Below are 26,042 nucleotides of genomic sequence, written 5' to 3'. Positions count from 1 at the left end.
TGAGGGTGAATGATGAACATGATAACTAGGCTGCAAATAAAACATAAATATCAAAAACCAAATGAAATGAACAACAATAAATACATCTGTATCAGGAATTTGGACTCAAAACATTTAATAAAGACACAAACCAGGCCTTCATTTAAATCCTGCCACCTGCTGGTAGAAAGGGGAAACAGCGGAAACCACATTAAATATGAATTTAATATTAAAAATATAGCGCTGACAGTAACAACTCTGCACACACAATCATTTCTTAGGTTAAATATATTAGCCTACCAACTGTATTGCACCAAACAATGCGCTTAAAAAATGTGACTCTTGCTGTTTGAATAAATGTGCAATATTATAGTGCATGTAATAACTAACGTATTTCTCTCGGTCCAGGTTTATTTATTTATTTTCATCTAACATCACCCTGGTATAACGTTAGTGCTGCATAATGTTACAGAATGACCCTTCTACATGCTTGGCTTTTATTTTAAGATATGTACTCTTACTTCCGGGTCACCTGGCCCACCTGTCTTTCTTTACTAAACGTCCATCTCAAAACGGAGAAATGAAAATAGGAATTTCAAAAAAACAAAATCGGCCAATTGTTTGAATTTGGAGTAGTAATTTTTCGATTCAGAAACCAAAAACGGGAGAACGGCTCTTTTCCCCCCGTTTTTTCGAAACAAAAAAAGAACGTACACGGACCCTCCACCTTGTGTGATTAAACAGGTGCAGCGATGTCGAGCCTAACCTTACGTTAAGATATAGTAATAACTGTGGCCAGTTATGTGTAAATGGAACAAAATGTGACAGTTAACGTTGCTTTGTAACCATAGTTGAGATTGGCTAACGTCAAAAGGTGGCCCAGTAACGTTAATTTATCTTTGTTCTGTTGACACTGCGCCTGTAACGTTATAGGTTAACGTTAAGTGGCAGTGGTTGAAAATTTAGAATGAATGTCTCACTGGATAATAATTTTGCTAATTACGTTAATGGAACAGTATTTCAATTTAATGAAGTGGCGCCATATAAAAAATTTAATTGGCTTATATCCAAATCAAATTAATGAATGTAAAACCCTAAACAAATTGTAGAAGTCAGGTATTGACTCACATAAACAAGCAGGAACTAAACTAGATGAGCACCAAAAATTAAAGTGCAGTCACTTGACTGTGGTAGAGTCTCAAGTAGAATTAGCCCCAGTTCATTTTAACAGTCTGGGAACCAGTCAGTCATGTGAAATATGAACTAAAGATTAAGGTGAATTAAGGTTACCCTACTTCAATGCATTTCTTGAACATGGTTTTCTGTCTAACAGTGACTCATATCAACATCTCTGACAGTCGGAAGGTTGGCTCCTTTCAGAGTAAATCACACTGAGAAAAATGGCTGGTGGGGACAGAACTAATGGTAGGTCTGTTCTTAAGTCATTCAGTCTATTTTGCATATGTTTTATAAACTGTAAAATTAGCCAAACCTCATTAAACACTAAAGAACGCAATAGTGGTAAGATAAAAACAGTCATAGGGTCCTCTGTGGTAATCCTGAAGTTGTTTTTGTATAAGAGAGAGGAGATTGATTTCATGGGGCCCGGACCCTCAGCTCCAAGGGGACACTGGGAGGTACAAAGAGAAGGTGTAAGTGGGGTGACCAGACGACCCAAATTACAAGCAGTTGTCCTGACTCCTGTAATTTTTGTCCCGAAAATCAGACTAAACATGAGTTTTGATTGTAGCCTGATTAAACATTAAATACTGATCATTGTGTGGTTCTCAGGCTCTAACAGGGACTGCAGGTTTGTACATTGTGTCATCATCGTTGTTACAGCCAAAAAGTAACACGTGTGTTCTTTCCCCCTTTTCATTTAGTAATGTAGATGAAGATAGTGGAAGTTACAGTGGCGAGAACATTGGGAGTGTAGCTGCATGGGGCCACAGAGGAGAGGTCTGACACGGGCGTTACGCAGACAGATGAGACAGGCACTGCACTGATGAAATCAATAAAATTAAATAAATTATATGTAACAGATTATTATTTACCCACTGTTATATGCCCATAGTCGTTTTGTTTTTTCCTAGTGACAGGTGACTTCATGAACAAACAAAAATAATTAATTTTAGTGTTGAGTTTTGATTTTCATGTGTTAGGGTTTTACAGTTTGTTGACACTGAATGTACTTGTAGCCAACCAACCCCCACCCCCTGCAAAACTCTGTCCTGAATATGACCTATTCCTATCTGGTCTCCCTAAGAGTGAGGTACCTGCGCAGGTTTGACACCTTGAAGTCTATCTGGTTAACTCCACTGAGAGAACCTGATGCACATATTACTCTATAAGCATCTTGTTTACCCCTTTGTTCTAATTTTACAGTAAAATAGGCTCTGTTTCACATTGCTTGCTTGGAATCTTTGCTAACGGTATTTGTGTTGTGTTTGTTCCTGTTCAGATGTACAGGCAGAGCTGGACTCGGTGGAGGCAGACCTAGAGTTGGTAGAGTTGCAGATCACAGAGCTCCTGCAGAAGCAGGCCGAGCTGACTTCTCGTAAGAATGCACTGCTGCAGCAGCTGGAGGAAGCCTGTGATGCTGCACAGCCATCATCCTCTTCATCTGTTGCTGATCCAGTAATGACCTATGAGCAGGAGATACAGCTCTTGACAGCACAGGTAGCTTACACACATGGCTATAAAATTAGAGTCAATAGATTTGTGTGTTGACCTGTGTTAATCTCTTGATGTTTGGTAGATTTTCCATGGTCCAGAGAAGTGGAGCAGCACTTGAAAGACTCGTTCCATCTCTCAAAGTTCAGACCACTGCAGCTGAGGGCCATCAACCTGACCCTGTCTGGCAGAGATCTTTTCCTGGTGATGCCCACAGGAAGAGGAAAAAGCCTCTGCTACCAGCTGCCTGCAGTCTGCTCTAAGGGTACACTGGAACACACAAAGTATTGGTTCTAAACCCCTGCCCTCACACTGCTTGTGTATACAGTTTCTGAGAGTACATACATTTAGATATACAATTACTCAGAGCTATTGGCGCATACTGCATCAATAGAGTAAATACCTAGAGAAAGAAGTAAAAGTTAATTGAATGCAATTAATACAAGATCATTTTAAAGCGAAAGAAGAAGAGCACAGGAAGTGCATGTTAGAGGTCAGAGGTTTTATAAGAGGAAGTGAGATGGGTTTTCAAGAGCTTCTTAAAGTTAGAGAGGGACGCCCCTGCTGATGGCATGTGGTAGCTTGTTCCACCATTGTTGGGTCACAGAAGAGAACAGCTGGGACTGAGCATACATGAATATCAACTCTGCAGCCCTTCCATAATCTGTGTGTTTGTGTGTCAGGTTTAACATTGGTTGTCACTCCCCTGGTGTCCCTGATGGAGGACCAGATCATGTACCTGAAGTCCATGGACGTGTCAGCAGTCATGCTGAATAGGTCCAGTAGCAAGGTAACGACTGGCAGCCATATTCTGCTTGTTTGTTTCACATCAGCTCAGCTTTCAGTCTGTTTATATCTTCTTATGCAGCACAGTGACAAAACTGCATGAACCTCATATTCCACAGAATGTACTCATAAGAATGTTGACATAAAAGACCATTTAGATCAATAGGTTTCACTGTTTTGGAAAGACTTTAGATTTTTACAAAATATATATATTTTTTTATAAATTTGGAAATAACCCTGTAGTCATCATTCTGACCAGTATACCTCGCATACCTACAGTTTATACTCTGTAGCAATATATTGTAAAACAAAGTACTTTCACAGTTACTGTTTTTCTAGTTCAAATTATATACAGTTGCATCTCATAAAACTATATTATATAAAGACATTAAAACGGGACCATATGTTGAAAGTTTTCACACCCTTTTTGTTGTTGGATTTAGAAATCAAATTGCTCTGATAATGCTAATCCAACAAATCTTTGTAGTAGTGTGAATGTTGATTCCACATTCTGACTTAAGCGCGCACATACACATAAGTCGAAAAAAACCCAAAATGGGACCATCCGAGGAGCACGTGAATGTAAAGTGAGCCATTAGTTGCCATTTCTAACCCTCTCCACTAGAAGCCCAAGTTGCTTTGATAGTAGCCTTCAGCTCGTCTGTATTGTTGGGTCTGGTGTCTTTCTTTTTCCTCTTGACAATCCCCCATAGATTAACTATGAGGTTCAGGTCAGGCGAGTTGGCTGGCCAATCAAACACCATGGTCAGCAAACCAGTTACTGGTAGTTTTGGCACTGTGGGCAGGTGCCAAGTCCCCTAACATAACACAAATTAATGCAGTCATGTTGCTTCTGCACTGAAGTCTTGTCTCCAACTTGTGCAGATTTTACTTTGCTTAAAAACACAGATACATAGTGTGAGTGTAAAATAACAAAAGGAAAGAAAAATGCCTGAGAGGATTCAAAATAATTTTTCTACATTTACATATTTAATATGAAGTGTGGGGACAGTCTGATCTTATATTATAGGCATTGTTGTATTAATAATACAGGCTATTGTGCATGTTTATGTTGTTTGCATGTGTCTTGTGCTGTCTTATTTACAGCAGTCTATTTGTGTGTAAATCACTTGGTTTTCTCTTTTTGCTGTTCTGGCTTATTACCGATAGGTTCATTTTTACCAAAAAAAAGTCATTTGTTTTTGTTTGTCAGAACAGGTTTGGGAAAATAAATGTCTAAACTGATTTACATTTGTACAGCTCATAATCATGTTTTGGTCTTTCATTGAAAAAAGAAATGAAAATGTATTGAAAAAAAATTTAGGAGCACGTCAAGACAGTCATGACTGGAATGACTGATCCCAAGGCCCCTTTCAAGCTGTTGTACGTGACTCCAGAGAAGATCGCCAAAAGTAAGCTGCTCATGTCTCGTCTGGAGAGAGCCTACAAAGCAAACCTGCTGAGTCGTATCGCTGTGGACGAGGTGCACTGCTGCAGCCAGTGGGGACATGACTTCAGACCAGGTGAGAGGCCCCCTTCACTAGGATGGAGGAGTGTGGAAGTATAGTTCTTTCAATACAACCTCCCTTGAGATCAAAGTTTATCTTCAAAGTTGAGAAAAGCATGTGCATGCTTGTGTTTGTGTGTGTCTGTATGCAGATTATAAACTGCTGGGCATCCTGAAGAGGCAGTTCCCTGAAGTCCCACTGCTCGGGCTCACAGCCACGGCAACCAGTAGCGTCCTCAAGGACTGTGAGAAGATCCTGTGCGTGCCACAGGCAGTCACACTGACTGCATCCTTTAACCGACCTAATCTCTACTACGAGGTGGTAACCAGGGCGGTACACACACACACACGCGCACACACCGACCGAATGTTTCTCTGTCAAGCACATGCTCCCACCTGCTCTGCACAACGTTTCAAAGTCACATTACAAAACATGAAAGATCATACTGATGTTTAGCCTATTACATAAAAACATACAGTCATCTATAAGTACTACCTCTGTGGATACTACATGTCAGACGTAATACATTTAATAAGTCAGTCTTGCATCTCGATTTTAAAATGTTCGTGACCCTAACAGTCTGCTTCTTTCTCAGGTTCGTTGTAAAGATTCTGACAATAATGCATCAATATGCGACATTGCCTCTCTGATCAAGAACAGATACAAGGACCAGTCAGGTACTGCAGCAAACCAGACTGACAGGACTAAAGACATTAGGGCTAATGTACTTAGATCTACAAAGATAAGATGCAATATACTTTATTGTCCCCTAAGGGAAATTTGTTTTTGGTCTGTTCTGCAGCTTTACAAAGACAACACAAAATACAGAAATAAACTTCTCTCAGCACATACACTCATTCAACACAACACATGCTCTCATATTCATTAGACCGGTATATAGTCAGCACATTAACTCCTTCTTCCAATGACAGTTTTTGATTGAACAACCCTGTCGGCTGCATTCACCGCAAATGTAGCGCAACCTTTGCACAATGAGATATGGCACACCCCCAATAGCCTACATATTGCACAAATGACACATTTCACATAACCTATGCAATATACAATGACATATTGAACAATTCAACAGCCCATGTGTTACACCACTAACATATTGCATAACCCCAATAGCCTACTTATTGCACAATGACAGAGCACAACCCAGCTAGCCTACATCTTAGTGTTGATAAGCTTAATGGACATAGGCACAAATGAGTGTTTATCGGTTTAACCTGCATTTAGGAACCCTGAATCTTCTACCAGAGGGTAAAAGCTGAAATTCTGGGTGAAGTATGTGGGTTGGATCGGAAACTAATTTTTTTGCCAGTCTGATAACCGATTGCTTATTAATTGTCTGAAGGGGCAGATGGTTTTTGACCCCCATAATCTTCATAGCTGTCTGTATCTGACGGGAGAGCTGTGATTTGGACTGTACTATCAGGTGACCATACCAGGCTGTGATACCGTATCTTAGAATACTCTCTAGTATTGCATGATAAAACGACATATATTTCAGTTCGACTCCATACACTCTAAGTCTTTGTAAAAAATGCATCCTCTGCTGAAGTCTGGAGCAGAGAGTATTCACGTGGTCCCTCCAGCCAAGTGCATTATTGATATGTACACCAAGGTACTTGTAAGAGTTAACCTGAGTAATGGGTAAGTTGTTGATCACTACAGGCCTGGTGTCGCCTTTGGATCAAACACCATCTCCTCAGTCTTGGTCACATTTAGCACAAGATAGTTGTCGTCACACCAATGGACAAATTCCTCAATTTCCAAATGATAGGCTGCTGGGCTTCTATCTTTGTGCATAAGGCCGAGGATTGCTGTATCATCTGAGAATTTGATAATATAATTGTCAGCGTGGAGTCTAGTGCAGTCTTTAGTATACAGTGTAAAGAGGACTGGAGAGCTGACAGCCCCGAGGGGCACCAGTGCTGATTGGCCTGGGCTCCGTGAGAGCAGTATTCACTCTGACCTGTTGAGTACGGTTTGTTAAAAAAAAAACTAAAATACCAGTTGAGAATAAAAGGGTTCACATTCATGTGTTTCTGGATGAGCATGTGAGGCTGCAGAGTGTTAAAAGCTGAACTAAAATCAACAAACAAAATGCGTGTAGGCCTTGGGGTCCTCAAGGTGTTTACTGATCAGATGTGAGATGCTGTTAATAGCGTCATCTGTGCCACGCCCCTGCCTAAAGGCAAACTGAAAAGAATCTAAAAACCCTCCAACCTCTTGCTTAAGAAATGACACCATTGTCATGAAATGATAATGGTGTCATTTCTTAAGCAAGAGGCCTGAAATCATTATTCACCTTTGGGCAAGGTTTTTAAGGTACTGGTGGAATTACTGAATTCTTCCACAAGGTGGGGATGGTTTGTTAGTCTACTGATTTTTTGGAAGATGGGGCACCATGCAGGGGTTAGCTCCTCTGCATATGTCTTTAGCAGGAATGCAGATATTCCATCTGGCCCAGTGGCCTTCTTAGTACACAAGTCTTTAAAAAGCAATCTGACCTCCTGAGGTTCTATCACCAGTCTTGTGTCCTGTTCTGTGACAGAAATTGTCTCTAAAACATTCTTCCATTCAGAGGAGAAGACCCAAGATTCAAATCTCAAAGCTTTTTGCAGGTCATCAGAGGTACTGATGCATTTTTGAGCTGGTGTCATAATAGTAATTACCTTCATGGTGTCCCATAGTTTATTTTTTTTAGTTATTTTCTGTAAAACTCTGTTCAATTAATTCTTTGTCTCCACCTGGCTTCCCTGAGCAAGTTATTAAGTTCTGTTTGCACAATTATCAGTTGGGCTCTGTCCTGGTTCATAAATGCCAGTTTCTTGCTGTTGATACAGTCTTAGTTAACCACCTTAGTTATGTATGGTTTGTTGTTAGGATATACAGTTATTTCTTTCTGAGGTTAAAAATTGTCCACACAGAATTTTATGTAATCCGTAACAGTCTCTGCCACTTCCAGTCCAGACCTTTACAGTCTTGGTGTATGGTTTTCTGCTCATGAGAACAGTTCTGTAAGTGGGGATGAGATGGACAACGTTATGGTCCCAGTTTGACAGTGGGGGTTTAGCCCAGCTCATGTGGCATTTTTCATATTACAATAGTACTTATCAAGGATTCTGTCCTCTCTTGTGCCATATTTAACGTACTGTTGAAAACCTGGTAGTGACAGTTCCAGTTTACAGTCAATAAAATCCCTAAAATAAAAATCCGGGCCTCTGGAGTGCTTTTTAGATATGTCTGAATACATTATTTAACTGCATATTCACATACAGAGCAGTCCTACTCCATAATTCCTGTGTGTGTGTGTGTGTGTGCGCGCGCCACAGGGATTGTGTACGTGTTTTCCCAGAAGGATGCAGAGTCCGTATCATCTGAACTTCAGAAGAGAGACATCCTGGCCTATCCGTACCATGCTAACATGGACCCTGATGAGAAGTCCCGCATTCACCGCAAATGGACCTCCAACAAAATTCAGGTATTTGGGTGTGACACATCTAATGGTATTTTTTTGGGAGGTGTCTCTAGAAGCATTGGGCCAAGATTTTTTTCTTTGGTTTATGGTGAACAATCACAATAAATTAAGATGTTCATCCTCTGATCCTACTGAATAGTTCAGAAGTCAAGCATACTATGTTTGGTCACATTTCATTATGACCAAAATCGGACTTTGACATTTGATTTACCAAATAAAAAGTATAAGCAACATAAAAACCCACAAACAAGCTTGGTTTTGTCTGACCAGCAGTCCTAAACTCAAAGAGATTCTGCTTACAGTGATGACAAAAAGAGAAAAGTAGCAAATCTTTACATTGGAGAAGCTGGAACCAGATATTATTTGGCATTTATGCTTTATTAAATCAATGAACCGATTAATTGGATAGTGTGCAAAACAACTTTAAAAAATCTCATTTTTTAACATGTTAGAGTATGTGATTGTGTTGTGCTCCCAGGTGGTGGTGGCCACCGTGGCGTTTGGCATGGGCATCGACAAGCCTGATGTCAGGTTTGTCATCCACCACACCATCAGCAAGTCTATCGAGAACTACTATCAAGAGAGTGGACGTGCAGGTAGACACTTAGTAATCAGGTCAGAGCACTAGTTTATACAGCCTTTGTATTTTTGCAGACAAACCTAATTAAATGCCTCTGTGTGTATCCAGGTAGAGACGACCTTCCAGCAGACTGCATCGTATACTTTGGCTTCTCTGATATCTTCAGGATCAGCACCATGGTGGTGATGGAGAATGTTGGTCAGCAGAAGCTGCTGCAGATGGTCGACTACTGCCAGAATGTTGACAGGTAGCGCACACACACTCTCAATTTCTCCTGTGGTTATGGCTTATAGCTGGATCCCACACTGCAAGTCAGCTGACCATTGTGACTGTACATTCACCTAAAGGATTATTAGGAATACCTGTTCAATTTCTCATTAATGCAATTATCTAATCAACCAATCACATGGCAGTTGCTTCAATGCATTTAGGGGTGTGGTCCTGGTCAAGACAATCTCCCGAACTCCAAACTGAATGTCAGAATGGGAAAGAAAGGTGATTTAAGCAATTTTGAGCGTGGCATGGTTGTTGGTGCCAGACGGGCCGGTCTGAGTATTTCACAATCTGCTCAGTTACTGGGATTTTCACGCACAACCATTTCTAGGGTTTACAAAGAATGGTGTGAAGAGGGAAAAACATCCAGTATGCGGCAGTCCTGTGGGCGAAAATGCCTTGTTGATGCTAGAGGTCAGAGGAGAATGGGCCGACTGATTCAAGCTGATAGAAGAGCAACTTTGACTGAAATAACCACTCGTTACAACCGAGGTATGCAGCAAAGCAGTTGTGAAGCCACAACACGCACAACCTTGAGGCGGATGGGCTACAACAGCAGAAGACCCCACCGGGTACCACTCATCTCCACTACAAATAAAGAGCTCACCAAAATTGGACAGTTGAAGACTGGAAAAATGTTGCCTGGTCTGATGAGTCTCGATTTCTGTTGAGACATTCAGATGGTAGAGTCAGAATTTGGCGTAAACAGAATGAGAACATGGATCCATCATGCCTTGTTACCACTGTGCAGGCTGGTGGTGGTGGTGTAATGGTGTGGGGGATGTTTTCTTGGCACACTTTAGGCCCCTTAGTGCCAATTGGGCATGGTTTAAATGCCACGGCCTACCTGAGCATTGTTTCTGACCATGTCCATCCCTTTATGGCCACCATATACCCATCCTCTGATGGCTACTTCCAGCAGGATAACGCACCATGTCACAAAGCTCGAATCATTTCAAATTGGTTTCTTGAACATGACAATGAGTTCACTGTACTAAAATGGCCCCCACAGTCACCAGATCTCAACCCAATAGAGCATCTTTGGGATGTGGTGGAACGAGAGCTTTGTGCCCTGGATGTGCATCCCACAAATCTCCATCAACTGCAAGATGCTATCCATCAATATGGGTCAACATTTCTAAAGAATGCTTTCAGCACCTTGTTGAATCAATGCCACGTAGAATTAAGGCAGTTCTGAAGGTGAAAGGGGGTCAAACACAGTATTAGTATGGTGTTCCTAATAATCCTTTAGGTGAGTGTATATGAACACTAGGTTTAATGGGTAGCAGCTGAAGTGTGTTTTATTTTCAACAGTTAGGATTAGTACAGCTTGGTAGTGTTTTGATTTTTTTTTCTTTCAGCTATCGCTGCTGCAATGAGTTGGTGGGGATCTGTTTGGTTAGGAAGGTGGGTTCTTTTGTTGTTGTTATCTGTTACCTGTGGCCCATACTACGAAGGCAGTTTAACCTAGTCAGATTTAACTTGGGGTAACCAAGCAAACTCCGGATATGAGGAGTATAAAGAAACGTTAATGGCAAAATCTTACACAGTGGTGCCCAACAAATCCTGGTTAAGCTTGTTGGCAGTGCATTGAGTAAATCTGCAATTATCATTACATTATTATGTATCCATGTATCAGTGCGTGACATTGGGTATCATGTTTGCTGTGTAAAGGTGTCGGCGCTCTCTTATGGCTGTTCATTTTGATGAAGTGTGGGACCATGAAGGATGCAACCAGATGTGTGATACTTGTCGCCATGCAAAAGGTTTGTGTGTGTGAGAGAGAGAGAGAGAGATATGTTTGAATAAAATTCAGTTACATTTGTGAGCTATCTACTCTATTATACTATTGGTGATCATCTGACCTCAACCCCTCCAACCCCCAGATTACACCACTGTGGAAATTACGCAACATGCTAGGCAGGTGGTGCAGATCGTGGAGCTAGCAGCATCTATGGATGAGAAGCTGACTCCTCTGAAGCTGGTGGATGCTTGGATGGGAAAAGGCCCAGCCAAGCACAGGAAGATGATCCAGACCACCACACTGTCTCGGCTGCAGGCTGAAGCTGTGATTGTGTTTCTGCTGCTGCAGAGATACCTGAGGTGACACCTCATGTTCTGTTGTTAATTTATAATAATAATGGGGGCGTCAGATTATTTGCTGAATATCAAAGATATTATATAAATATTAATACAATTATCAATATTAATAATCTATGATAAAAAGGAGACCTCATGGATGGTTCATAGACCACAGGTTCAAAATGCGGTACAAGACTGAAATTTGAGATCCAAAATGGCAGAGGTCCTCTTCCTATTTTAATCCCCAAAATGGCGTCCGGCACAAATGAAGCTCCCTGTGGGTCACAGGTCAGGCTAGCTACAGATTAGGGCAGGGCGATATGGACTAAAAATCATCTTGATATTTTTACATCCACACCAGAGTTTTAACTGCGTATCAGAAATGATCTCCGTCTATATTAAGACAACTGTAAATGCACATCAAGTGGCTATTCATGTACACTGGGCATCTGTGTACGGTGTAAACAGGAAACGGATTGCCTACGCAGTTCCAGAAGATGCGGGAAAAGAAGAATGTTGCTAACTACAGACAATCGAAGAATAGAATAATATTTTTTTTGCATGCACTGAAAATGAGGTGCAACTGTTACTGAAAGTAACATGGGAGTACAAAGTGACTGTAGCGGCAGAAAACAGACTGGGACTCGTCGCAAAGTAAATACGGCAACATGCACAGTACAAGTGTATAAGTGTTATAGGACAGAATATTTTAATAAAAATACCAAAACAAAAACGCTGTCGGTAGCAAAGTTCTGTTTTAAAACAATACCGTAGTGGGTGGCAGGGTTGCGCCGTGAAAGAGAGGAGCAAATGCTGGCAGGACTTACTTAATGCAACTCAAACTCTGTGTATAAACAGCATTGTCTAATTTCAGTGTTTCCCCTAGGATTTTTGTCAGGGGGTGTGGTAAACCCCCCGAAACCAGTGTCGCGGAGCAGCCATCTAACAAATACATGGTGTCGTTATTGCCACAACGCACTAATTTTTGCCTGTTAATGTTCGTCACCTTCTCTGTTCCTCTTCTTCTTCTACGCTACATTCACATATTGGACGATGAATCTTCATTTTGATGATATACATCCAAATTTTTCCGAGTATTGTGTTTTTCAATGTAAGCACCTTTTTTGCCATTAGAAAGTGTGTAATCATGTGGTGGTGAATAAAATTTCAAATTCAATAAGAAAATATTAAAAATTGTTTCATGAAAATACTATAAATTCAAATTAGCCCATATAAGTCAGATATGCCAAACTACCTCAGCACATACAGTACACAGTACTTAACAAAACCAGGGAAAATCAGGTGGATACGTCACACTTTCACGGAGTTACAAAAAATAGCTGTTTTTTTTTTTTTTTTTTTTTTTGAATGATGAGTTGTGTGTATTGTTTCATGTGACATGGTCATGATCACATGAAAGATTAGTTAGTACTTTAACACTTCCTGAAGTTTTAAATGTAAAAGTTTTACAATTTAGAAGCTAATGGCTCACAGCCAAATAATAGGGACTTCACAGTAGACCAGGAAAAAGGGCAGCCAATAGCTAATCCCAATGCACATTAACTGTTGGACATTCTAGTTAGCTAAGTTATATTTATTTTTTTTTAAGAAAAAAGGACATAATGAGTTTGCAATTAGGTGTTTGCAGAAGGGCAGTGTCAATCTTTCTAAATAAAAACAAGAATAACAAACTATTTAAATGTACACTGCTCAAAAAAATAAAGGGAACAGTAAAATAACACACCCTAGATATGAATGAATGAAATAATCTCATTAAATACTTCTTTCTTTACTTAGTTGAATGTGCTGACAACAAAATCGCACAAAAATTATCAATGAAAATCAAATTTATCAACCCATGGAGGTCTGGATTTGGAGTCACACTCAAAATCAAAGTGGAAAACCACACTACAGGCTGATCCAACTTTGATGTAATGTCCTTAAAACAAGTCAAAATGAGGCTCAGTAGTGTAGTGTGGCCTCCACGTGCCTGTATGACCTCCCTACAACGCCTGGGCATGCTCCTGATGAGGTGGCGGATGGTCTCCTGAGGGATCTCCTCCCAGACCTGGACTAAAGCATCCGCCAACTCCTGGACAGTCTGTGGTACAACGTGGCGTTGGTGGATGCAGCGAGACATGATGTCCCAGATGTGCTCAATTGGATTCAGGTCTGGGGAACGGGCGGGCCGGTCCATAGCATCAATGCCTTCCTCTTACAGGAACTGCTGACACACTCCAGCCACATGAGGTCTAGCATTGTCTTGCATTAGGAGGAACCCAGGGCCAAACGCACCAGCATATGGTCTCACAAGGGGTCTGAGGATCTCATCTCGGTCAGGCTACCTCTGGTGAGCACATGGAGGGCTGTGAGGCCCCCCCAAAGAAATGCCACCCCACACCATTACTGACCCACTGCCAAACCGGTCATGCTGGAGGATGTTGCAGGCAGCAGAACGTTCTCCACGGCGTCTCCAGACTCTGTCACGTCTGTCACATGTGCTCAGTGTGAACCTGCTTTCATCTGTGAAGAGCACAGGACGCCAGTGGTGAATTTGCCAATCTTGGTGTTCTCTGGCAAATGCCAAACGTCCTGCACGGTTTCCTACGTGTCCCCCACCTGTGGACTTTGGGCCCTCATACCACTCTCATGGAGTCTGTTTCTGACCGTTTGAGCAGACACATGCACATTTGTGACCTGCTGGAGGTCATTTCGGAGGTAGCGGTCCTGCTGCTGGGTTGTTGCCCTCCTACGTCCTCCTCCACGTCTCCTGATGTACTGGCCTGTCTCCCGGTAGCGCTTCCATGCTCTGGACACTACGCTGACAGACACAGCAAACCTTCTTGCCACAGCTCGCATTGATGTGCCATCCTGGATGAGCTGCACTACCTGAGCCACTTGTGTGGGTTGTAAACTCCGTCTCATGCTACCACTAGAGTGAAAGCACCGCCAGCATTCAAAAGTGACCAAAACATCAGCCAGGAAGCATAGGAACTGAGAAGTGGTCTGTGGTCACCACCTGCAGAACCACTCCTTTATTGGGGGTGTCTTGCTAATTGCCTATAATTTCCACCTGTTGTCTATTCCATTTGCACAACAGCATGTGAAATTGATGTCAATCAGTGTTGCTTCCTAAGTGGACAGTTTGATTTCACAGGAGTGTGATTGACTTGGAGTTACAATGTTCCCTTTTATTTTTTTCAGCAGTGTATATCGTTGTTCTTCTGTCCCACCCATGTTTCATCCGCCCCGCACGGGACGTGGGACGAATGAAACAATGCGCACCTTTCGTTCAAAGTGAAATTATACTGAAGTCGTTTCATATTTTAAGATAACACCTGGTATTGATAGAACACACACGTGAGTTGTTGATGACAACAACAAATGATTTCTGTTATATTTTAAAATGACGTATATCTGAAAAGTGTTTCAGTTGTCCTGGATCCCCCCTACTGCAACAGCATGATGTTAATACAGGCTGTTATAATACTATTTGATAGGGGACAATTCACAATACGTTCTTTCTGAATTGATCAAATAGGCTTGACAGCCTCCATATACTGCTGAACACAGGATATAAGTGGGTCTGACGACGCTACTCTCACGTGGGCAGCATGCATCCTTGTTTAAAAGCCTGACCAACCGTATGTTTTAAAATTTTATGGATAGTCTGACTCTGCCCACACAGCCATGAAATCTACAACGAGCTAGCTGGGCAAGCGTCTTTCATCTGCTTTCTCTGGTTTCAGTATACCTTACAATACCGAAATACTGCCCACCTTACTACAGATGTCTCATGGTTATGTATATCTGTGTGGAGGTATTAGCACAAAGGAAAGCAGGAAAGGAGGTTAGTAGGAATAGGTTCCTGGTCATTTAACATTACAACAGCAATGGAGAAAGAGTTGTGTATGAGACGAGGACGGTGTCTTTAGATGCAGAAGCAGAACAGGATGAATAATCACTGAAGCAATTGCCGTTTCTTTGGCATATTATATTACATTGCATATCTTATCTAGCCAAGGTGTAACTAATTGTCACTCATACTACACTAGTTTCATTCATTCATTTTTAGGGCCCGAGCACGACCGTGTGAGGTCCCTGAGGAATTAGGGCCCGAGCACGACCGTGCGAGGTCCCTATTGAATTTGCTCGGATTTTTTTTTTTTTTTTTTTATTAGGGCCCGAGCACGACCGTGCGAGGTCCCTATTGAATTTGCTCGGATTATATATATATATATATATATATATATATTTTTTTTTTCTGCAAAGTAGGCCCAAATGACATGGCCTAAACATACTCGAAAACTCACCAAAATTTGCAAACATGTCAGAACCGGTGAAAAATTTCGTATTCTACAAGTTTCGCACATGGGCGTGGCAAAATGACTCGCTAGCGCCACCTAGAAAATTGGAAATGATTAGCCCCTCGTTCACGTTCAACCTACATGTACGAAATTTTCTGGGGACATGTATCGTATCAAGACGCACAAAAAAGCCTCAAGAACCCATAGCCGAAAGTCAACAGGAAGTCGGCCATTTTGAATTTTATGGCCATTTTTGGATGATTTACATTACATTATTTTTAACGAACTCCTCCTAGGGATTTAGTCGGATCGACGTCAAATTTCTGCTGTGCCTTCTAAAGGCATTGACGATGAAAAGTTGTGCTATTTGCGAGTTTTCGTCAATGGGCGTGTCCGTGGCGTCGATGATTCGCAATGAAACAGGAAGTTGTTGTAACTTCAGTGTACATGCTCACATCTGGACCAAACTGTACATGTAGGATGAGAGTCCCGCCCTGAACACATGTACATGCTGACATTCACCCACAGTCATAGCGCCACCTGCTGGCAACAGGAAGTGACTTTTAACGAAGCAGCCCCCGCCGCACGTTTCACCTACGTGCACGAATTTTCTGTGGTACGTGTATCTTGTCCAGACGCACAAAAAAGCCTCTTGGAGCGATGCCCTAAAATCAACAGGAAGTCGGCCATTTTGAATTTTACGTCAAATTTTGGATGATTTACACACTTCGTACTTTAACGAACTCCTCCTAGGGATTTAGTCCGACCGACTTCAAATTTGTGCTGTGCCTTCTAAAGGCATTGAAGATGAAAAGTTGTGCTATTTGCGAGTTTTCGTCAATGGCCGTATCCGTGGCGTGGCGTCAAAGATCAACTCTTCGCCACGACACAGGAAGTTGTTGTAACTTCAGTGTACATGCTCACATCTGCACCAAACTTTACGTGCTTGATAACTCTCCCACCCCGCTATGGAGGACCGATCCTGACACAGTCAGAAATAAATACAGAAATAAATAAGTGCTCAATAAATAAATAAGCATCCAATTAAATACACAAAAAATAAAGTAAATAAATAATGTAGGTAGTAATTAAATTATACAAGGAGACATAAATGTATATATTTTAATTAGTGCCTTTACTTATTCACCTTTGTTATAATTACCTTATTTATTTATTCTCCGTTATAATCTTCAACTTTATTTATTACTAATTTTTTTAATATATTTATTTATGTGTGTGTTTTAATATTTTTGTCTGTTTTATTCTTCCTTTGTATTTTTCTACCTTATTTATTTTCACCCATGGTATTTATTTCTGCCTGTCCTTTTTAAATTTCTGTCTCATTATGCAAATGAGGAGGGGCTGTGTCTCAAGGGGTCATCTTCTCTGCTATTGGTGGACCAGTCAGACAGGAGAGCTCTAGGCCTACTATGCCTGCAGACATCAACGATCTTGCCCCTCACACAGTCAGATGGCTTCCTTCAGTGCGCTGAGGTGTTTAACAACTCTGAAGACAATACTACCAGCAATGTCTTCCTTCTCTTTTCACGTAGACGCTCCGACAGACAGTGCTTTCAGTTTGCTGCATGCATGGACACAGAACTGCGGTATAGGGAGAAGCACACGGTCAGCTAGCTGCAGCTAAATCTGGAGTGCACTCGTATTCAATTCTGTATGGTAAATTCAGTTTTAACGGAACAGAGCGAGCTGACAGGCAGAGTTAGAGACTTTTTCTGTCCGTTTCTCTCTTTACAAAGACGCATGTTGCAGTCAGAGTCTTCTCTGAGATGCGATGCGAGCACGACATACAACACAATTTATCAAATTACACAACGGATATACAGTATGAAAATAAGATTGATTGGATTATACTCACAGGAAGTATAAAACCTGTTACATGCGTCTATTAAATGTAAAGTAACACAAAAATGTCAGGGAAATTACTTTACTTAGATTTAAGTACTGCAGTTGTACATTTGAAATACCTTCCTACCTTTCTGATAGGAAGCCTTCTTGAGGTGGTATAAAACATTTCTTCTTATATTCTGATTTGAGTTGTGGACAACTATGACCACATGAATTAAAAAAGTTAAACATTTCACTGCCCAAGTCAGCTATAACACAAGTCTTGTTCATTAGACTACATGCTGTACAGTATTTGTGGACAGATTTTGTCCCAGGATTTATTATGCATTTCTTCTTCTTCGTTGCATGATTTAGAATAATAAGGTGAGAAATGGGTCTATTCTGAGTTCATCCTGCACTGCAGCAGCTAATAAAGTCCATTTAATCCCAAAACGCTTTTCTTTTAGGCAGGCTGGAGCAGAAAACAACTCACCTTTTTCAAGTTGTACAGTAATGTCACATGTGTATGAAGGTGGATCAAACAAGCTAATCTTAAATGTCAAAGTAGAGAGGAGCCTAGTAGGCCTATTTATTTTCATTCATTACACAATATGAATAAGCTATGCAGACAGTTGTAAAGAAAGAACATCTTTTTCTTCTGTTCTCTACTTGTTATAGTTACACAGTATTAGGGGTGTGGGCTGTATTAAAAGTATCCACTGTTCTCCCATGCTCTAACACACAGTAACGATGAAATGTGTGCTGTTCTCACATTCTTCCTCTGTATGTACACATAAACAACAAGGCAGGGAAATATAAAAGGAATTTATTTTATTGTTTGGGTACATTATTGTTCAGTGTACATGCTCACATCTGAAACAAACTTTACGTGCTTGATAACTCTCCCACCCCGCAGACATCTACACGTCAATACCAATTTATATTCATAGCGGCAAGTGCTATGTAGCTCCACATAGGGGACACAGGAAGTGACATATAACACCTTCATGCGGCGACCTAACCGCATAGCAAATTCACAGCCGCACCGGCAGAGCTCCAGAATGTGCAACTCGGCCGGCTCACACGCGGACGCGCTTACAAGTGCGAGGGCCTGCCCAACGCTGCTTGCAGCTTTAATTATTCTATTTATTTTGTATTTTTTGTTTCATAGCGTAAGAGTTCTTAATGCGGTGAATATTGTTTGTTTATTTTATTAGAGAAAAACACACCTCAAAAAGCTATTGTGTAATTACCTATAAATGAGAATGTTATGTTTTATTAAATTCAGGTAACTTGCTAATTATTTTCTCGGGTAAAAAATTCATACTCATTTTCCATTATATGGCAGTGAAGTTGGCATTAAATTTGATCCTAGGTGGCATTAAAAAGGTTTTAAAGTCTTAACTTTAACTTGGAGAATCCTGGGGCTACCCTCATTAAAGTTATTGCCAGCCAGGACTTTGGTCCATATCTCCCAGCCCTAGTTACTCCTAGTTGATATATACTGGATGTAAAGACAATAATATGATGTTGAGAAGAACATGTTTCGGGAGACTTTATAGTTTGTCTGACACAGTTATGTCCTTCTTCCGTGTCTGCTGTTTTGGCTTCCTATGTGTTGACTTCAGAGAGGATTTCAGCTTCACCCCATACACCACCTACTTCTACATGAAGCTGGGCTGCAAAGCGCCTCTGCTGAAGAACCAGACTCACAAACTCAGCATGAAGATGAGGCCAACAGTGACTGGATCTGCTGTGGTGAGTAAATGCTGCCCACAATAATATATCACAAAACAGTTTCAACAAATGTTCCACTGCATCTAGTATAGTATCTCACAAAAGTGAGTAAACCCCTCACATTTTTGTAAATATTTATCTATTATATCTTTTCATGTGACAACACTGAAGAAATTACACTTTGCTACAATGTAAAGTAGTGAGTGTACAGCTTGTATAACAGTGTAAATTTGTTGTCCCCTCAAAATAACACATCACACAGCCATTAATATCTAAATGTGAAAATGTCTGAGTTGGGCCCAATTAGCCATTTTTCCTCCCTTGTATCATGTGACTCATTAGTGTTAAAACATCTCAGGTGTGAATGACGAGCAGGTGTGTTAAATTTGGTGTTATCACTCTCACAGTCCCTCATACTGGTCACTGGAAGTTCAACTGGCACCTCCATGACAAAGAACTCTGAGGATCTGAAAAAAAAGAATTGTTGCTCTACATAAAGATGGCCTAGGCTATGAGAAGTTTGCCAAGACCCTGAAACTGAGCTGCAGCACGGTGGCCAAGACCATACAGCAGTTCAACAGGACAGGTTCCTCTCAGAACGGGCCTCGCCATGGTCAACCAAAGAAGTTGAGTGCACATGCTCAGTGTCATATCCAGAGGTTGTCTTTGGGAAATAGACGTATGAGTGCTACCAGCATTGCTGCCGAGGTTGAAGGGGAGGGGTGTCAGCCTGTCAGTGCTCAGACCATACGCTGCACACTGCATCAAGTTGGTCTGCGTGGCTGTCGTCTCAGAAGGAAGACTCGTCTAAAGATGATGCACAAGAAAACCTGCAAACGGTTTGCTGAAGACAAGCAGACTAAGGACATGTATTATTGGAACCATGTCCTGTGGTCTGGTGAGACCAAGATAAACTTATTTGGTTCAGATGGTGTCAAGCGTGTGTGGCAGCAACCAGGTGAGGAGTACAAAGACTACAGGGCAGTATTCCAACATGATAACGACCCCAAACACACCTCAAGACGACCGCTGCCTTTTCTAAAGAAGCTGAGTGTAAAGGTGATGGACTGGCCAACATGTCTCCAGACCTAAACCCTATTGAGCATCTGTGGGGCGTCCTCAAATGGAAGGTGGAGGAGCGCAAGGTCTCTAACCTCCATCCACGCTGTGATTTCGTCATGGAGGAGTGGAAGGGGACTCCAGTGGCAACCTGTGAAGCTCTGAACTCCAAGCCCAAGAGGGTTAAGGCAGTGCTGGAAAATAATAGTGGCCACACACAATATTGACACTTTGGGCCCAATTTTCACTTAGGGGTGTACTCCTTTTTTGTTGCCAGTGGTTTACACATAAATAGCTGTGTGATGTGTGTTTTTTGTGGGAATGGCAAATTTACACTGTTCTACAAGCTGTACACTCACTACTTTACATTGTAGCAAAGGGTCATTTCTTCAGTGTTGTCACATAAAAAGATTGAATCAAATTTTTACAAAAATGTGAGTGGTGTACTCAGTTTCGTGAGATACTGTATATGTATCATACATATGTACTGTCTGCTCTAATTAAGGAGGGTTTTTAATTAATTTTTTGTTAAAATTAAATCAGAATATATTGAAATTTCTCTCATTCAACTATTGCCAGCCAAGTTAGTTTGCCAAACCTCCAGTACTAACATGTCCTCATGTTCTTGAAACAATTCTAAGTGGTATGACTAAGTTTTTAAAAAGTTTCTCTTTGGTTAGGGTTGGGTAATGTGAAGAACAAGTGAGCATAAGATGTTGGTCAAATGGTGTTATTCACAGTATCTACTTAGAAGTATAGAAAATCAACAGTTGAATTTTTTGGGTGTAGGGTTGGGGTAAGAGATCCAGTTCCAATTTTTTATTCACCAAGCATCTCAGTGATACTGAGAGTTACACTGACTTTCAGCAAGGAGAAGCACAACTCCCATGTGAGAGTGTAATGCTACTTTTACTTAACACTCAGCTGCAAAGCAGACATTATGAAGAGATGTTGTAGTTTTCTGACAGCTGCAGTTTGAAATGAAATGATATTGGCCACCATATATTGTAAAAAATATTTATCTGTAATGAGCAAATAATGGGCAAATAAACATATTGTGGCTATAGTAAATGTTGAGAGAGCTCTTCTTGATAATTGTTTCTGTATCTCCTGTTTGTGTATTGATGTTTTTATTTTTTTGTTTTGTTTTTCTTCAGATTCTCTCTATTTGTGAAGCCTCTAACCAGTTTCTTCGTCCTCCAATGTGTGGCTAATATCTTTCCTCCATGTCATTTTAAAAATGTTCTCACACATTTTCCTAATTGTTTCCAAAGATCCATAGAGATAAGTCTGTCACATCACTGCCACACAGCTGCTCATAGTGATCATTAGTACCCTAACATGATTACACTGATTCAATAGGCTAGTTGTAGACTGTTTTGTCGCTTGCTACTGCGATTGGCACAGCTGTTTAAAAGGTATGAGACCAAACAGCCATTGCATGCGCACAACGCTGAGCATTTAGTAATAGCAGGAACCCTTAAATATATAGTTATATCATGATATACAAAGAGTGATGCTTATGAGTAAAGAAATGACCAGCCAGTTAAGTTGACAAAAATTAATAGTTTAAACATCATATTTAAATTCTGTACTTTGAACTGCTTCTCATGGTCTTCATCAGCAAATTGAAGTTGGCTCAGTTGAAATGGATTTGGCATGTTTGTTTGGACATGGAGAGCTGTGGGCCTTGAGTTACAATTATTTTTAAGTTTAAGTAGATATATTAACATTAAAGTAATTTATCAAAGGTAAAATACCAAACATTAGCTGGTTCCAGCTAAAGATTTTCTCTATTATTCTATTATTGTAAATTGAATAATTGGGACATTTAAGCTGCTGTTCAGTAGTTAAGCACTAATGATGCACATCTATAAAACTTTTTATAGAATCAATAATCATTCAATTTGCTGTCATGAACCTGATAGATAAATTCAACAGTTATGCAAATAATTGTTTGTTTCCTAGCGTTGCATGCAGGCTAGTAGCGCAGGTCCATGGGAAGGTAAACGGAGTCTTTTCCATCAGCTCAGATCCTGAAACCGTTCTGTGTAGATCTAGAAAGATTGAGCAAGGAATCTGAAAAATGATGTGAGCTGAGTCCAGACCCTCTGGGATCCACAGCCTGGGCCGTTGTGATGATGAATGGGGGGATTCTGTTTATGTCCATTTCTAGATTTGAGTTTCCCATGTCCTCCCCTCTAGTGTCCCCTCGTCCACTTCATGTAGGTCTTTGAACCCTCTCAGGTGAAGACTGTTGTTAATGACCTACAGGTAAAAGCTGTGAGTGGCCAGGGCAAAGCCAAAGGGGGAAAGAGATCAGTTCAAAGCGGTGGAGAGGCCCCTGTGTCCAAGAAAGTCAAGACAGACCTCCCCTAACCTCCCACCCTGTCCAGAAGACAAGCTGAGAAAGTACAGTCCATCATTCTTTATTCTGTTTACTACTGCTTCTGTTGGCATGGCACTGTCCACACTTTTCCTTCATGCTTCACATTTGGATCAGAGTACTGGAGGATAACTACACATAGACAGCCTGTTGTTTAATTTTAAATGCTTTTAAAAGTTGTACAATAACAAGCATGATATCATCTTATTGTTCCTAACCATCAGGCTGGGCGATAAAAGGACATTATTGGCACCACAACCTCTTTTTGCTGTTCTGTATGGGTTCATTTGATAGGGTGAAATCTTACTGGTGACACTGATTGAAAGAAAGTATAAAGTCATCTAATCTGCTAATGGACACAAGGTGGTGTACACTAGCTAGCTAGTGTGTTGTGTGTTGCTGCTATAATTATTGCTGTGGTGTTTTTTTTAAGATGCACAACTTGATGAAATGTGCAGGTGTTCGTGATCACTTAAACTTGAATACGTTGTGTTGCTCTGTAGACATAGGAAACCAATAGATCTAGAAGCCTTTATCTTCAGAAGCCCAGTTTTGTTTAGAACAGTTCCTGAGTATTCCATTTGCTCATAGCATGCTAGTCACCAATAGTCAACACCAGTACTTCTGCCTAGGCCTGCACTATAATAGGAAAATCTGCCATGTGTGATAACATTGTTCAAAATTGCAATGATGATATGACTTGCAATAAACAAATATTGAAGTGTGCATATTAGCTGCCTGGTTGTCTTTAAATTCAGAACAGGATTAGAATGAAATCTTTTAAATACAACTAAATGTTTCTATAGCAGCAACAGTAACATTTACAACAACAAAGTCACTATATAAACTCAATAATATCTCACTGGAAACAAATCTAAAGTGTCAGTACAGTAAATCATATTCCTGACATAAAAATACTGAGTGACGTTTAGAAAGAATGGAAAAACTCAAACATCAGTCCTATCAGTCCTTCCAACTGTCCTGAAAATACGATCTATCAGTCTGCAATTTGTGCTGCCTATTTTTAGAATAGATTCACAGTCTTATGATTACAAATGTACACTTAACATTAGAGCTGTATATGTAGCTAAACTTAAAATGTGATTCAGCAGGATGGCTTTCCTTATCTAGCCTTTACATTCTTCTTTGAAGATGTAGAAAGTAGGGCTGTCACTTTTTCAAAAAATGTGTTTACAGCGAACAAGTGACACATACTTTGGTCGAATTAATGCAAAAGCAACCTAAGTCGTCCAATCCTAAAATTAAATTGTGAAATTGAATGTTCTTTTCATTCGTTGGGTCTCTGTTGCCTCACATAATTACCTTTTTACAAAGTCAGCAAACTGACTTAACTTTTTCCACAGATATTTCATCTACTGTTTCAAATTTAAAATTCTCCCACTCATTACTTCTCATACTGCCTTGTGTCATGACTACAGCATGGCTTGCCAATTTTCTTTTTATGTTTGCATTCATAAAGAAGATAATAGACTAACAGGGACAGGACATGCAGTGAGTCAGACGGACTTGTGAATTTTTAGGAGAACAGCCTTGTAGTCATGCACTGTGAATTTTAAATTGTAACAGATTATTACAAATCAACATATTTAATTTATTTTCACGTGTTAAGAGTAGTTTGAACTTTGAATTAACAATGACAGCCTTAATATGAACCATTGTTCATGGTGAAACACTTAAGAGTTTTTCAAAAATTAATAAAGTTCAAATAAATTAAAACTATCTGTGCAATTTGTTCACATTAATTGGAACAAAAAAACATGCAGCCTAATCCTAAACTACGCTGTAGTTTGATGTTCAGTTCCTCTGCTGTGTAACCAAGTCAAACAGTGGACTCTATTTCAGTGTTGTGGTAATGTTACTGCAGTTTTAAAAAGTCAGCAAACAACTTTGCCTTAATCCACAATTTTTCCACATAGTTTGGTGTTATGATGATTAGTTCATGGCTCATTAGTTTCTTCCATCGTGTGTTAACACATTAAGAGAATAGCCTAGTTTACCGATAGGAATGGGTCATTCATGACATCAGAGTGGCAAGACAGTTACGAATAGTGAAGGGCATGGCCTGTTTCACTTGTATACAAAATTTTGAATATGGACAAATTAATAAATATTAAATAGTTAAAATATTTGTTATGGAATTTAATTGAAGCCCTGTGACACACTAGGCACGTGTTGGGACATAACTGACTGACAGTACTGACAGTTGTAATGTTTGAGAATCACCTAAGTCTGTTACTCATGATCTCCAGCATCATTGTCCATATTCAGGAGCAAGCTGCCACTAACTGTGACTAACATTTCATCACACTGTCTCTGCTAACACGGTTGATTTTTGTTTTTTTCTTTTGTTTTTTTCCTCACTGACTACACAGAGAAGTAGGCTAAACATATCTTAGTTGCATATTATTCTAAAAGTTCAGCAAGTAGTGAATATTATGCTTTCTACTATTGTTCTCTCACACTAGTTTTCATGGTTACAGGACACATTGGCCAGTAAGGAGGAGAATGATATGAGCTTTGACCCCATTGTCATAGACAACAGCTGTCCCCCACATCCCAAAAAGAAACAATTTAAAGAACAGAGGAACATGTCAAGGAAACAAGACCTGAAGCCAGTCAGAGAGACAGACAAACGGACAGAGAGACCAAAAAAACAGCTGACATACAGACATGGAGAGGAAGAGGAAGACAAGAGGACATTCATCATGCCTCAGCATGTTATTGAGGCTGATGTTGAAATTAACATTATAGATAACATTGATGGTCAGAAAACTCCATCACATCCAAATAAACCTCGTTCCAAACGCAAATCCACCACCCCTCAGAGAGTGAGGAGGAACCCCCATGCTAAAATGGCAGCAGCAGAAGTTCCTTCTCCATCCCCAGGTGGTGACACAGCCACTAACACTGTGCCCAGCTCTCCTTCCCAGGCCTCCATCATCTCTGAGACTGCAGCTGAGGAGCTCTGCGACCTGAGGAACTACTACAGCAAACAACTGAAGAGAATAAACTACATTTCCCATGAATACCTGGGGCAGCCTGCAGATCCAGGAGTGCTAGCGTGTATTAGGGAACCTCTGAGGAGCCTTCGTCTGCCCCACAGGGTAACCATCGCCCAAACAGCCCGTAGCCTGTGGACACGAGTCAGCGGCAGAAGGAAGCTGGTTCACCGGTGACATCACAGTTTGAAGTTCATTCAGCTGCAGTTCGATTTAGTCTTCATGGATGTACTATCAAGAAATGTTTACAGCTACTGTTATAATGTAATCACAAATGTTATATCTTCTGTCACAGATTAAAAAGCCAAAAAACACAG

General features: G+C 40.6%; 1 protein-coding gene across 1 annotated transcript; it reads left to right on the top strand.

Annotated features, from left to right (window-relative positions):
- Positions 1-598: 598 nt before the first annotated feature.
- Positions 599-26,042, top strand: LOC119918251 (ATP-dependent DNA helicase Q1-like). Its single transcript, XM_038738887.1, is given in 16 exon segments — positions 599-723; positions 1,313-1,404; positions 2,441-2,641; positions 2,644-2,658; positions 2,738-2,917; positions 3,336-3,442; positions 4,763-4,961; positions 5,098-5,264; positions 5,542-5,623; positions 8,291-8,439; positions 8,915-9,032; positions 9,125-9,263; positions 10,964-11,055; positions 11,176-11,392; positions 19,152-19,281; positions 25,207-26,042. Coding segments are annotated over 15 exon segments (2,517 nt in total). The 5' UTR covers positions 599-723; positions 1,313-1,379; the 3' UTR covers positions 25,903-26,042.

This window comes from Micropterus salmoides, unplaced genomic scaffold (genome assembly GCF_014851395.1).
Source record: "Micropterus salmoides isolate LMB-PRFRI ecotype aquatic unplaced genomic scaffold, ASM1485139v1 Ms_hic_scaffold_23, whole genome shotgun sequence".
Classification (NCBI taxonomy): Eukaryota; Metazoa; Chordata; class Actinopteri; order Centrarchiformes; family Centrarchidae; genus Micropterus; species Micropterus salmoides.
Note: the sequence above shows the minus strand (reverse complement) of the source record. Positions and strands in the feature narration are given on the sequence as shown.